Raw genomic sequence first — 15,537 nt, 5'->3', positions numbered from 1 at the left:
GATTAATCTACCTAATTTAATCTTTGATATGTATCGAATTAGTTTATACATTTTATAATTAAATAGTAATTGTCAAATAATAAGTCATGAATAATAAGTGTCAAATAATAAGTCATGAATAAATTATTATTTAATTTTAGACATCTTAAAAAAATTAATTTTAATAAAATAAATTTCAAAAAAATAATATAATATGTTGACTATTTAAAGATGATGTCAATACCACAAAATACATAAAAGATGAAGAGATATACTCTAAAAAACTTTAAAAATTAAATTTTGAGACAATTATTTTTTAAGTTTACTTTAAAAAAATGATATCCTTTTATATATATATATATATATATATATATATATATATATATATATATATATATATATATAACACATGAGTCATTTATCATTTATACAAAAATAATATAAAAAATAGTTTATTTGTTTAGATTGAGATGAATCATCTTTAGTAAGGATATACACAGGTTGGATGAAGTCGGGTTCGTTTTGATCCGAATTCGATCCTAAATAATAATCATGTTTATGTTTTGATACAGTTATTCGACTCTAAATCCTGTAAAATCACATTATTTTTAGGTCACATTAAAACTGGGTTTAAATCGGTGAAGTTCGAATCTTGATAAATTTTATGTCAAAAATTTATGATACACTTATTTATAAAAAAGAAAAAAACATACTTTATTATCGAGAAGTTGATATCCATATTTGTATTTGAATTTGTCCATAAATTTTAATTTCATGATTCTTTGATCTATTTTATAATTCAACAAGTGTGATTAAAAACAAAACAATAAGTTTATAATTAATATAACATAATATTTGAATTAATTTAAAACATATATATTTTTTTAAGTTCCTTTAAAGTGTACATGGAGCCGGATAAAGCCAGATTTACCTTGACCCTGACCTAATTTTAAATTTGGTGAAATCACATTAAATTAACCCCAAAAGTGTTCGGATCTTGACTGAGTCTTTGTATCGGATTGGATCATATACACCCCTAATCTTTAGAAAACTAAAAATGGCATTTTTCTAATTTTGTGTTTTGAAAATTAATTATTTTAAAAATAAAAAAATAAAAAAATATACACGTGAGTGAATTTCGAATTTTTTAAATAAATAATTTAATTATTTTATTTATCGAAATATGTCATTTTTAGCGTATTTGTAGTATAAGCGAGATAATTATAAATGTTAAAACCTTGAGTTAAAATCATTTGTCTTCTGTTATCTTAAAATGGTCCCTCTTTCTGTTATTTAAAACTTATCATTTTTTTTATTTGAAATTTTTTATTTTTAAGAGTTTAGTTTAAATTAAATTATTAATATTTTTTATTATTTTAAAAATTATATTTTATATTTATAAATACACATATATCGTTTACATTAACAAAATAATTATGAATGTATATCGTTTACGTTATAAACGAAAGATATTAAAAAATAAAAATTAATAAATATGCTACAAATGTGAATAAAATATTTAAATTATTTATTAAAAAAAAAAATCCGTGAACCTTAGATTGAGATTAAAGAAAACAAATATTTTTAGCACGTGGGTAAATAAAGAGAAGAGAAGCAGCTAGAAAGCAGCCAATAGTAGGAAGAAGAAAGGGCGAAAGCAGAAACAAGTGAAGAAGAAGCAGCAGCAGCAGCATGAACCGTTGCCAGGTTCTATCACGTGAGAATCTGACTCACCTGCTGGATTCCGTGGACACCTTCCTCTTCGACTGCGATGGCGTCATTTGGAAGGGAGATAACCTCATCGACGGCGTTTCTGAAACCCTCGACTTTCTTCGTTCCAAGGGCAAGAAGCTCGTCTTCGTCACCAACAACTCCCTCAAGTCACGTGCTCAGTACGCCCTAAAGTTTCACTTTTTAGGGATTTCTGTTTCCCCGGTACTCTCTAGTCTCTACTCTTCACTCTTCTCTTCTTCACTCTCCTTTCATTTCATTTCCTCATCTTTCTCTCTTTTGTAGGATGAGATTTTCTCCTCCTCTTATGCAGCTGCCATGTACTTGAAGCTCTACAATTTCCCTCCTCAAAACAAGGTTCGCTTCCATCATATTCTAATATCTATTTTTTCTTTCTGCTTCATCTTCTTCTCAATGTTCAGGTTTATGTAATTGGTGGGGATGGTATACTGGAGGAGTTGCGCCTTGCTGGCTTCAATGCTTTCGGTGGTCCGGTAAGTTAAGTTCATCTTCATACTGATATCTTTTGCTCGTAAAGTTTTGATTTTTCCATCGAGGAATGCTAGAGCGTCATCAGAATTTATTGTTGTTTTGCCATCACTTAGCCATCAATGTTTAAAAGTATGGAATAAAGAATGTTGTTGGATTACTATACTAAAGGTTGAGTTGATGGCTAAATGAGGCTAAAAACAATAAATTCATATGATCCCCTAACATTTCGCTTTTGGGATTATTAGATTGAGGGTCTGATTGGTATAAGGTTGAAATGGAGTAGATTTATCAGTAAAATTATATCAGAAGATGTTCTTGTGCATGTATGTATTGTTTCAAAGGGAACCCTTACATTAACAGTTTGATTCATGTGATCATATTCAACTCTATTTTGGCTACACTTTCTTAATGCCAAATTGACAATGCATGTTTCAAAAACAAGACACTAACAGAGGGCTGAGAATCACAAGATTGCCTCTCAAGTTATTGTTGCTAAATCATTCAATAATTGCAGGCAGATGCCAATAAAACAGTGGACCTGAAGCAGAACATCTTTTTTGAACACGATAAGAGTGTAATGTAACATCTTCCCCATTGTTCTTTGAGTATCTTCATTGAGACTATGCTTCTGTTTAACTGAGGATTGAGGAGTGCACTCTTGCAGGTTGGGGCTGTAGTGGTTGGCATTGATCCTAACATTAACTATTACAAGCTTCAGTAAGAAAACATTTTCGCTTGTTCTTCTTTTCAGCATTACCTTCTAATTTCTATTGTTCCAGACTATTTGAAATTTCAAATTCAGAACGTTTGATTACTTAGAAGTTTTAAAGAACTAAACATATGGACTCCTGAAGGAGTATATACTATATACAATATCAATACCATTTTTTTCCTGATTAATATTATCATCACAAGATAGATTGATCATATATTGATTGATATTCACCAAAATCCTCTTCGATTTCGATGGTAGAATTAGTTCTATCCACTTTTAATTTCTAACCGTGATGTTCAAATTCCATCTAATAGGTATGGAACCCTTTGCATACGTGAGAATCCGGGATGCCTTTTCATTGCTACCAACCGTGATGCAGTTGGACATATGACTGCTTGGCAAGAATGGCCTGGTTCTATCTCTTATTCCATTATCTCACACAGTGGAATTAGTTTGCTATCTTATTGTATGACCCCATAATGGTTAAAAGTTGGATTTCAGGTGCTGGGTGTATGGTTGCTGCTATGTGTGGATCAACCCAGAAGGAGCCTATAGTAGTTGGAAAACCATCAACCTTTCTGATGGAGTTTTTACTCCAGAAGTAAGAGTTAAAATATGCTTGAATTAATTGATTTTGGTGGCAGGGACTTTCTTGTTTTACTTTTCCCTCCTCAGCATATAACCCACTCTTTCAAGCAGATTCAACGTAAGTTGCTCCAAGATGTGCATGGTGGGCGATAGACTAGATACCGATATATTGTTTGGACAGAATGCTGGTTGCAAAACTCTTCTTGTTCTATCTGGTAAGGGAACTTACCTTTTTTTCTGCATCATAGACTCATAAGTTATCAAACACTTGTATTAAATCATAAACTCTCATGAGTTTACATGTTTAGGTTTCATACTCTTATGAGCTTACAAGAGTTTTATGATTCAAATTTACCTAAGTGAACTCTTTGAGTTTGATAACCTTTGCATACACTTAACCACATAAGTCATTCATGAAATGTTACAACTACTGTTGTGGTAACAGGTTGCACAACTCAATCAGCTCTGCAAGACCCTTCAAATAATATTCACCCTGATTTTTACACAAGCAAGATTTCTGATATGCTCGACTTATTGGAAGCATAAGATTTTTCTCTTTCCAATTCAGATGACACTGTAATTGTTGTTCTCCCATGTAGATTAATAATAAGCATGGGATATTTTTTGGGAAGATTTTAATGGCATGAACATTTAATAGTTATGATTGAGCCGTACTCAGATTATGCTGTAGCATGAGTAGTCACTGTTATAACATAAGATAGGAGGCTCATAGTGAGAGTGATATGCTGCTCAAAATAGCATTGATTTTTATGGCTGTAGACCATCAAGACAAAACTTGAGTAAATAACCATAATAGAAAGCAAAGAGAATCTCCTTTCTTCCCTAACTATGTATTTTCCTTAATATTTTGAGGGATGAAGAAAGAGAGATGAATAATGGCCCTATGATCTTCCACCAATTTCAAACCTCCCCAATGTAATTTGTTCTCGTGTGAACAACCTAGACGTAACCTCGGCTACAGGAGTTGATGCCGAGCTTTGGCCTTTAACACCGAGCTTTGGCTTTCAGCGCCGAGCTTTAAGCTGGAATGGTCCGAGCTCCAGAGAGGTGTCGCGTCACGGAGAGTATGAGCAAAAGGGGAGTGTACCTGCAAAGGTAGTCTGAAGTTTAAGTTAGTATTGAGAATTCAATGTGTCCTTATTGAGAATAAAACATCATACCTTTATAGGTGACGTAAGATAGGTCAGTTACGTTCTTTATCTGACTTGATGAGCAGTTATTAGGTTTATTAAGTAATAAATACATGGTCAGATAGTTTTATTCTAGGATGTAGTCCGTTGAGTCCGATTATAACGTGTAACCGCCGAGTTATGATGCAAATTGCCGAGTTATGGTGTATAATGTCGAGTTAAGACATTGGGTTTGTAACGGCCGGATCATAGCCCCCAAGCTTAGCTTGAGAATATGTTTAAGGAAGCAAGTTGAGCTTGTAATGAATCATAAGTCGGCTTCTGAGTGAGTTCATAACTCGATGACTAATATGGCCTTGGAGCCTCCAGTTCAAGTTGCTTTATTAAACGGTTATTTATGCTAAAGAGTGGTATGATGGTTGCTTTATTAAACGGTTATTTATGCTAAAGAGTGGTATGATGGTGATGCTGAAGAAGATGAAAATGTTGGGTAGATTTTGTTATCTGGTGGAATTTGTACATTTGTTTTGAACTCTTATACTTTGTTCATTCGACAGATGCTTAGCCCTTGTTGTGACTGTTTGAAACATGTTATTTTTGGTATCTAAACACAATGTGATGGTATAGATGCAACATTTAAAAATGTGTTTGGTATCTATTTGTTTGATTGATGCGTTTGCATTAGGTGTCTGATGGTAGTATGTTTGACTGTATGTCTGGTATGACCATAGTCATTAGGTGTCTGATATGTATATCTAATAAAGATATAATTGAAGAGATAGGGGTATCTGATAAAGTTCGGCGATTTGTTATATGGTCGGTGCATACCAATTTAATTGATAGATCGGTAATTTGGCGAAGACCGATTTGATTGATAGTTCGTAGTTTGTTATCCAGTTTGTTTGATTCTGGATAAAGATCGACAATCGATTTATCCGATTTGTATGGTTATAGATCGGCTATCTGTTTACCCAATTTGTTTGATTCTGGATTAAGATCGGCAATCGGTTTATCCGATTTGTTTGGTTATAGATGGCTATCTGTTTATCCAGTTTGTTTGATTCTGGATTAAGATTGGCAATTTGTAATTTGATTGGCGGAGTCTGATGAGCCCGACTCTGAATAGAAGTCAGCAGAATAATATCTTTAATTCGAAAAGAGATTAAAATGCTCAATGGAAGATATAGTAAAGTAGAAAGTATAAGATTTCAGATGTATGGATGGACCTTTGATTACAAAGGTGCAGGTAGGCAAGCCTTGTTAAAACCTCTCCAAACAAAACTCTTTTTGGAAAAAATCTTGGCAGTAGAAAAAAGAGTACTTGTCTGGCTCTGGCTTTTAACTGTAATATAACTTTAAAGATGATACATTCCAAGTGTTAGGCACAGAATTACCATCTATGGTTTGTAATCGGTAGGCTCCGTTCCTGACGACTTTGATAACTCGGAAAGGGCCTTCCCAGTTAGCTGCTATTTTACCATGGTTAGGTGGTTTTCTAGCTTGTTCGGTTCGTCTCAGCACCAAGCCGTTTACATTGAAGGACCTTGGGTGGAGCTTCTTGTTGTACCGCCGAGTTATATGCTGTTGCATAGCTCGGTGTGTGATTGCTGTTGAGGACCGGATTCCCTCCGTGGTGTCTAGGTCATTTTGCCGACCTGTATCTGCTATAGTATAGGCGGCTAATTGAGTTCGCAGGGAGGATTGTGAGATCTCCACAGGTATCATTGCCTCTGACCCATATACCAGTCGAAAAGGCGTTTCCTTTGTTGTTGAGTGGATGGTGGTGTTGTATCCCCATATGGCTTCAGGTATTAATTCGGCCCAGAGACCTTTGACATCGTCAAGTTTCCTTCTCAACGCATGTAAGATAACCTTGTTTGCAGCCTCGGCCAAGCCATTGGTCTACGGGTGCTCTACTGATTAAAAATGTTGTCTGATCTTTAAATCATGCCCTTCCGTTAGAGGAAAAGAACCAAGGATGTCGAGCCCCCATTGATTGAAGGGCCGACTTACCTCGGAACTATGGAGGAGTTCGGCTGGAAGGTGTGTGATCAAACTGTACTTCTGGCAATTGTCACAGCTTTGTTTTACAGTCTTGCTGGCAGTTGTTGCAATGTTGGCCAATAGAAACCAGCTCGGAGTATCTTTGATGATAAACTACGGACTCCGAGGTGTGTGCCACAAATTCCTTCGTGTGCCTCGGTAAGAGTAAGTTCGGCCTCCGACTTGGAAAGGCATTTAAGCAGGGGACGAGAGAATCCTCGTTTATATAGGTAATTATTATATATTGTAAAAAATGAAGCTTGTTGGCGAAAATGCTGAGCATTTTCGATACTCTCTGATAATATTCCTTTCCTGAGATAGTTTTAGTAGGGTGTTCTACAATCTGCATCCTGTGTGACACTTAGAACTTTTGGTAAATCTATACTGGGTTTAACTAATGTTGATTGGTAAAGGGAGGAGTTGGTTGTTTGAGTACTGGCGAGCTTAGATAGGATATCAGCTCGGCTGTTATTCTCCCGAGGTATATGTTGAATTTTATATTTACGAACTTTTGAAAGTAAGGTTTGAACAATGGCAAGGTATTTGGATAATAAATGATCCTTTACCTGGTATAAATCGTTTACCTGTTGTACGATGAGCAAGGAATCACAATACAACTTGAATTCGGCAATGTTTAGATCGGCGGCGAGTTTGAGGCCAGCAATAAGAGCTTCATACTCACTCTGATTGTTACTTGCTTTGAAGTAAAAGTGTAGAGATTTGTTCGATGACGTTACCATTTTCGTTTTCAAGTATGATTCCGGCTCCACTCCCTTGTGGATTAGAAGAACCGTCTACGTATAAAGACCATTGGGTTGATTCTTCGGTTGTCTCTGGGACTGTGAATTCAGCAATGAAGTCTACTAAATATTGAGATTTGATTGGTCCGCGTCCTTGATACCGGATATCAAACTCGGAGAGCTCAACCGACCAGTTTACTAGTCGGCCAGCTAATTCTGGCTTTTGAAGGACTTGCCGCAAGGGTTGATCTGTTCAAACATATATTGCATGACTTTGGAAATATGGCCGAAGTCTTCGTGCCGAAAATACTAGAGCTAAAGCCAGCTTTTCGATCTTCGGATAGCAAAGTTCGGCATTTTGTAGGGTCTTGCTGATGAAATAGATCGGCAGCTGCTACTTTTGCCATTCTGCAATAAGAACAGAGCTTATAGCCCAGTCAGTGATAGATAAATATAGAAAAAGCGGTTCCCCTTAAAGGGGTGTTTGTAAAACAGGTGGTTTTGAAAATATTTTCTTTTATAGATGTGAAAACTTGTTCACATTCATCAGTCCAGTAAAAAGCTTTTTTCTTTTTTTTAAGGTTTGGAAAAAATAGAAAGATTTGGAAGCTAGGCAAGGGAGGAATCTAAAGAGCGCGGCAAGTCTTCCTGTCAGTTGTTGGACTTCTTTGATAGTTTGTGGGCTTGTCATCTCCAAAACAGCTCGGCATTTTTCAGGATTTGCCTCGATTCCTCGGTTGGTAAGCATGAAGGCGAGAAATTTGCCCCCTTGTACACCAAAGGCACAATTCTTGAGGTTTAGCCGCGTGTTATATTTTCGGATTTGTTTGAATATTTCTGCAAGGTTGTCAAGATGGTTGTGACCGAGCTTTGTTTTGGCTACCATGTCATCGACATAAACTTCGAGGTTTCTGCTGATTTGTGCTGCAAATACCTTGTCCATAAGGTGTTGGTATATTGCACCTGCATTCTTAAGACCAAATGGCATAACTTTATAACAATAATTTCCAAATTCAGTAATAAAAGCGGTCTTACTTTGGTCAGAAGGATGCATTAAAATCTGATTATAACCAGAATATGTGTCCATGAAACTTAAGGTTTTATAGACTGAAGCATTATCTACTAAGGAATCAATAGATGGTAAGGGGTAGGAATCTTTTGGGCATGCTTTGTTGAGATCCGTGAAATCAATACACATGCGCCATTTACCGTTGTGTTTCTTTACCATGACGACATTTGCCAACCATGTTGTGAATCTGATCTCTTGTATGAAGCCGGCATTGATTAGCTTTTTGGTTTCTTCCAAAAAGGCTTGTTTTCGTTCAAGTCCGAGGTTTTTCTTCTTTTGTGCTATAGGTCGGACAGATGGGTTTAATGCTAACTTATGAGAAACTACAGAAGGGTCAATGCTTGGCATATCTGCTGGGGTCCAAGCAAACAAATCGGCATTTTGTTGTAGAAATTTTTGAAATGAGGTTTTCTCTTCCAAGCTTAGTGTGAATCCGACGTAAGTGAATTTTTCCGAGTTATCTGCAAAAAAGGTTTTGTGTAAGTCCTCCGTAGGGGTTGGTCGTTCGAGAACGTTGGCCTTTAGGTCAAGGTCGGCCAACACTGGGGATTCGTCTTGATTGCTAATGGTGTGAACATGTGCATTTATATTTCGGTTGCGCCTTTTGAGGCTATTGTTGTAACATTGTCTGGCATCACGATTGTCACTGTGAATTGTTGCAATAGTGCCATCCTGCAAGGGAAACTTAACACAGAGATAAATTGTAGAAACAATAGCGCCAAACTTATTCAAAAAAGGTCGGCCGAGGATCATATTGTATGGGCTAAAACAGTCAACTACTAAATATTGAATGTCTAAAGTTTTTTATAAGGGAACATCACCGAGTGTGGTTTGTAACCACGCAGATCCCAATACTGGGACTCGTTCGCCTAAATCCGGTGGAAGGTTGTTGCTTAATTTCATCTTCTGGAAAGTGGGGTAAAAAAGGACATCGGCGCTGCTCCCCGGGTCAAGCAGTACCTTTTTTACCAGGAGATCTCCAAGTTGAATGGAGATTACCACATGATCATCCAGATTTGTTGTAGCTGTATTGAAGTCGGATGCTTGAAACGTCATCTGGGGGAAGCGTGGAGGCGTTTGAAGGTTGTTCGGACTGGCTTTGATTGAAAACATAACTCGGTAAGAGCGTTTTCTTGCTGAGCTTGTGCTGCCTCCACCTGCAAAACCTCCAGAAATATAGTTAATGACTCCTCTTGATTGTTCAGGATGGGTTGTGCTCGCCTTTTCTCTTTCTCGGCGGTGAATGGTCCAGGCGAGTTATCTGTCTCGCCATCCTCGTTTTCTGGCCGAGCTTCCTCATTGTGCTCAGGTTGGACTCTTTCGTTCCGAACTTCTTTGTTCCGAGCAGTTTCAGAGACATGTGTTGGAACAGATTGATGCTCGGCTTCTTCGGTTCGTTCTTGACGTCCGTCATTGTTTTCAATCCGAGCATTAGTTAGGTTAGCAATCTGATACGCCATTCTTTGATTCTCCTCCGTCATGCGCTGGTTGGCTTGTTGTAACTCAGTCACCATCCAAAGGAGCTCGGACGGTGTAGGTGGAAGTGGAAGTTGCTCAGCCATGGTTGGAGGTGAAAATGTCGAGGCCAATGAAAATGAAAAGAATTATATTTTCGGGACCCACGGTGGGCGCCAATTGTTCTTGTGTGAACAACCTGGACGTAACCTCGGCTATAGGAGTTGACGCCGAGCTTTGGCCTTTAACACTGAGCTTTGGCCTTCAGCACCGAGCTATAAGCTGGGATGGTCCGAGCTTCTCGTCCAGAGGGGTGTCACGTCACGGAGAGTATGAGCAAAGGGAGGAGTGTACCTGCAAAAGTACTCCGAAGCTTAAGTTAGTATTGAGAATTCAATGTGTCCTTGTTGAGGATAAAACATCATACTTTTATAGGTGACGTAAGATAGGTCAGTTACGTTCTTTATCTGAATTGATGAGCAGTTATTAGATTTAATAAGTAATAAATACCTGGTTAGACAGTTTTATTCTAGGATGTTGTCCGTTGAGTCCGATTACAACATGTAACCGCCGAGTTATGATGCAAATTGCCGAGTTATGGTGTATAATGCCGAGTTAAGACATTGGATTTGTAACGACCGGATCATAATTGATATTATAATGTACTATTTATTATTTAGAGTAATTACCCAAATCAGTTCCAAAGATTTTAAAAGCGGATATTTTAGTCCTAAAAAAATTAATATAAAGATCAATCTTCAAGGTTTATTCCGATAGACAAATCAGTTTACAGTATATTTTCCAGTAGAATAATTACTTTTACTATATGTCAATCGTTGTTATTATTAGCTTAATTTTGTGTATGTGGATGATGACACTAGTATATTGCCACACTGTTTTCGTTGGAAACAAGCAAGATAAATAATGATGTTTTGAAATCTAAATTAAAATATTTTCTTTTAATACTAACGTTTTTTTAAAATAGGTTATTGTCGGATTCTTGTTGACAATTTGACATTATGCATATGGAATTAAGTTGAAATTTGACACTTTTTTAGTTAACATGATTTTTGCACACATTATAAATCAAAGAAAAATAATATGTATGTGCCACATAGATGTGTATGTTAAGTTAGTCTAATTATGAAGTAGAAATTTAGTTAGCTTTTTTAGTTAATTGATAATTTGGTGATCAAATTGAGATTCAAGTGAAAATAGAAGAATAACTTTGATTATACTTAATTCCTAGCTATCACACTAAGTTAAGTTATATTAAATATAAAAATATCAAATAATTTCAACCTTTGTTGTTGTTATTGTTGGATTTGGAATTGTGTATGTAGTGAGGATGGTTCAATAATTAATTTTTTTTGAAAAAATACCATATTAGAAATCAAATAGGTTTAATTTAACCTTAAAAATTAATTTGATTATAATGTTTACTAATATTTTTTTCCTAATAAATACTTGAAAAATTTAGTGAGTCATTGCTGAAAAATAGATGGGAGATTGTTATGATTGACGTAGAAAAACATTGGGAATTGATTTGTGTAATATTTTTTTTGGAACTAAAATGTATGCTTTTAAAATCTTTGGAGACTTATTAGAATAATTACTCTACTAGAAAATAAATTGGAGACTGATTTGTCTACTGGAGTAAAATCTTGGAGATATTTTTGTGTATTAATTTTTATTAGAGACTAAAGTATTTGCTTTTAAAATTCTTAAAGACCGATTCAGATAACTATTTTAATGTTTACTATGGTAGAATTACCGATCTAGATTCCATTATCATGTATACAATCAAAGTTTGTAAAGCTATTATAAATTCAGCTCCCACCAATGAGAATGGCATTGATAATGATTTTATGATGGTTGTTATCCGGATTAAAATTTTGGAGACGAAGACTAAAATTTTAATAATATTTTTTATAAAAAAATATTCTCATTCAACTTTTTAAATTCTAGTCCCACCATCCCCCACTTCTCCTTTCGGCAGTTGTTGCCCCCATCTTCTTCAGCTGCCACAATCCCCCCTCTTTAGTAATCAACACAATAGCAATCAAAAGCAAAATAGATTAAAAAATTAGTTATTGCTATGTTGGTTCAGTAATCAACTTTTTTATTTTGCTTCTTGTTACTCCGATTGAAATAGTTATCACTACGGTGGTTCAGTCATTGATGGTGTATAGGTACTGCAACCGCCACTTTTAAGGGGGAGATTAGGGGAATGGAGTGGGACAACAACTTGGATCTGAACGGGAAAGAGAAAGAGGAAGGAGCGTTCGACCTCACTGATGCAGCCACCGATGATTGTCCTCTCACGTTTTCTGTCGAGAACCTTCTTTTCCAGAGGAAGCCAAGTGATGTCGTAGGAATTTAGATCGACGGAGAATAACTTGACAGAGAAAATGACACGGGGTCATTGGCGAAATTGTCAAAGTAGACAAGAACGACTTCAGTGTCGAAGGGGTGAAGGCTAAGAGGTAGAGTAAGCGCTGCGATGGGAGAGGGGGCGGGAAATGACACGGGGGTCAATGGCAAAATTGTCAAAGTGGACAAGGACAATTTTGGTGTCAGAGGGGGTCAATCACCTTCGACACTCATTTCTTATTCACTCATCTACTATTTTCTTCATCTAGTTACTCTATAAAATGTCTAAAATTCTATTATTATCTGTTTATTACGATAGTGAAATACTATATCATCACGATAGATCTATTATATTTAGTTCTGCTCAATCAATATTTGCATACATGCCACTTGAAGTGGGTAGTCTAACAAGTTTAAAGAACTTTATAGTGTATACCATTCACCAAGTACAGACAAAAAGTCGTGTAAAAAAATTTATTATAAATATCCGACAAAAGTGAATGACAGTTTATTTTACAAGAGGTATAATCGTATTATTTTTAACATTTACTAAGTTTTGTAGTTATTTTATACTTCGTAGATGTCATTTTTATTATTATTTTATTATTTGACCATATATTTTATGTTTTGTGCGAATTAAGTATCGATTACGTGATGACGAGAACTTACGTCTTATAAGGATCTAGTATAACCGTTGGGCCAAATGTCCATTTGTTGGAGTTATTCGTGTTTCTGATCGATTTGTGTGGATGGACCTCTATGGATACTGGTGATGAAACCCAATCAAGTGGGGCAATCAAAAGAAATATTAGGAAGACGATGGTTGACCTTAACATGCCACCTGAGGATAGTCAAGAGGGGTCAAATATCGATGCTTTTGATAATAGTATGATGCAAGCAGATTTTGAAAGTTACGAATGTTCTGAAATTAGAGATCCAATGATAAATCCGTATCAAGTTAACCCTGATGACTGTGAAGATGCAGATGCTGAACCGATGAAAAATTCGGATGAGGAGGAGGAGCAGATGAACTACTTCACTGATAGAGATCTGACGCTGACATAGCCTGCGATTTCTCAACCATATGATCGGTCGAATCACTTTTCCATGCTGAATCTTAAGGCAATGAATCGAGATTACTCGTTTAGTCAAGGAGGTCCTGAAGATGATTCCACCGAAGAATTTGAGATTAGGCAACAATATGAAAACAAAGAAGAAGTTATTATGGCGGTCAAGATGTATAGCACTAAGAGGACCGTGGAGTATAAGATCATAGAGAGTGACCAATTGAAGTATGATGTGAAGTGCACTCAGTTTGAAAAAGGGTTGTCAATAGAGCGTGCGTATATCTTATCGCCGAAAGCAAGAAAAATAGAAGGTGAGGAGATACAATGGTCCTTACACTTGCATGCAAACATCCATCAGTCAAGACCATCGAAGGTGATTGCTCAACACATATTCACAATGGTCAAAGCAGACTCTACCATCAACATAAGAGTTCTATAAGGATCTGTGGAGAACCACTTTCGTTACAAGACGTTGTATAGAAAAGTTTGACTTACGAAACAAAGAGTCATTGCAAGGATTTATGGAAACAGGGAAGAATTGTACAACGAGCTTCCTTGTTGGTTATTCGTAATGCAGACGAAAAAAGTTGAAAAGGTGAAAACTGAATGGGATCACGGCTTATATAGTGTGGCGAACCATTCCCAAATTTGCCGAAAGGTAGGCAAACTTCTCATTAAATAATAAGTTTGCCGACACTACAAGAAAAAGCGTGTTTATCAACGGCAAAAATCGACGGCTATTTCTGCCGTCGATAATTTTCGACAGCCTGCTGTCGATATTACTAAAAAAAATAATTAAAAATAAAAATATTAAAATCGACGGCCTAGTCGTCGATATTTTTATAATGCGTTAATTTATTTCCCTATTATCGTCATATTATAGGCGAACCAAAAGTCGAAAATAAAATCGACGAATATGGCGTCGATTTTATTATTTTAAATATCGACAATTTTGCCGTCGATAAATTTGAACGGTCTAGATTACTTTTTAAAATGGAATGAACGGTCTAAATTTAATCTATATAATAGACGCTATATGTGTTGTTTTTATATTAAAATCGACGAATATAGGGTCTATTTTATTATTTAAAATATCGACACCTTTGCCGTTGATAAATTTGAACGGTCTTGATTACTTTCTAAAATAGAATGGATGATGTAAATTTAATCTATAAAATAGACCCTATATGTGTTGTTTTTTTTTTAATTAAAATCGACAAATATGCCGTCGATTTTTATCACTAAAAAAAACAAGTTCTCGCGTCAGCACCCGCTTCCAAAGTTCAGAAACGCAAACTTCCCCAAATTCAAGCTAGGTATTCTTCAAGCTAGGTATCCTTTGGTTGACTTCGCTTCCTCTTCACCACTGCCTCCGTCCGACACCACCACCGGCGACCACCATCGCCTACCCTCTCTCTCTTCCTTCTTCTCTTTCTTCCCCATTTCTCCATTTCTTCGTTCCTGCGTGCGACACCCCTGTTCGTGGAGTCACCTTCTGTCCGCGTCTTCAAGCACCGACAAGCAACCACCAGCGGCGGCGACCTTCTGTGCCACCGCGACATCACCACCACCCCACCACCTCTCCTTTCTTCTTCCTCCTTTCATCAATGCAGGTTCCCTTCCCCTATTCCCTGTCTTTCTTTTCTTTATTTTCACTGTTTTTTAATTCTGTTTTTAGAAATTTTGGTTAGGCTTAGGTTTGTTAAACTTGTGTTTCTGGACTGAAATTGTTGTTGGATGTATCTTTCTGAAATTACTGGGTTGAATGCTGCTTAGATTGAACTAAAATTTACTGTTTTGAACTCTGCACACCACATGTTCGGAGAAATGCCTGAATGGAATTTTTTTATTTAATTTCTATGTTTGATCAGCATAGGCTTTACATTATGGAACACTTAGCTTAATTAAAGTAAATGTAATATTGCTGGTGGCTTATGTAAGCTAAAGTTTCTTTTGAAAGTTTTCAACACTTTGATAAGTAAGCGTGGATAACTTATTAGGACATATACCAAACAAACAAAGGCGAGTGACCTAAAAATTTGATTTATGTAAACTTCTTTCTAACAAATGATTGGTATAATGTATGCACAACTAACTTGTATTGTGCCTTGGTATTCTGTTGTATTTGTATTGT

At 36.2% G+C, this 15,537-nt stretch overlaps 2 protein-coding genes across 2 annotated transcripts; one reads left to right on the top strand and one right to left on the bottom strand.

Moving 5' to 3' along the window:
- The first annotated feature begins 1,539 nt into the window (after positions 1 to 1,539).
- Positions 1,540 to 4,352, top strand: PGLP2 (2-phosphoglycolate phosphatase 2). The gene is made up of 9 exons (XM_016342116.3): positions 1,540 to 1,914; positions 1,996 to 2,067; positions 2,133 to 2,204; positions 2,717 to 2,776; positions 2,867 to 2,919; positions 3,232 to 3,329; positions 3,419 to 3,518; positions 3,617 to 3,720; positions 3,951 to 4,352. The coding sequence occupies exons 1-9, from the start codon at positions 1,672 to 1,674 to the stop codon at positions 4,049 to 4,051; spliced, it is 903 nt and encodes a 300-aa protein (XP_016197602.1). The 5' UTR covers positions 1,540 to 1,671; the 3' UTR covers positions 4,052 to 4,352.
- A 3,402-nt stretch (positions 4,353 to 7,754) lies between these two features.
- Positions 7,755 to 9,564, bottom strand: LOC148566604 (uncharacterized). The gene is made up of 4 exons (XM_088484332.1): positions 9,325 to 9,564; positions 8,665 to 9,180; positions 8,164 to 8,499; positions 7,755 to 7,847 (listed from the first exon to the last, which is right to left on the bottom strand). Exons 1-4 carry the CDS (start codon positions 9,562 to 9,564, stop codon positions 7,755 to 7,757), a joined length of 1,185 nt encoding a protein of 394 aa, XP_088340458.1.
- Positions 9,565 to 15,537: the final 5,973 nt, after the last annotated feature.

Source organism: Arachis ipaensis, chromosome B4 (genome assembly GCF_059453495.1).
Source record: "Arachis ipaensis isolate K30076 ecotype BB chromosome B4, ASM5945349v1, whole genome shotgun sequence".
Classification (NCBI taxonomy): domain Eukaryota; kingdom Viridiplantae; phylum Streptophyta; class Magnoliopsida; order Fabales; family Fabaceae; genus Arachis; species Arachis ipaensis.
Note: the sequence above shows the minus strand (reverse complement) of the source record. Positions and strands in the feature narration are given on the sequence as shown.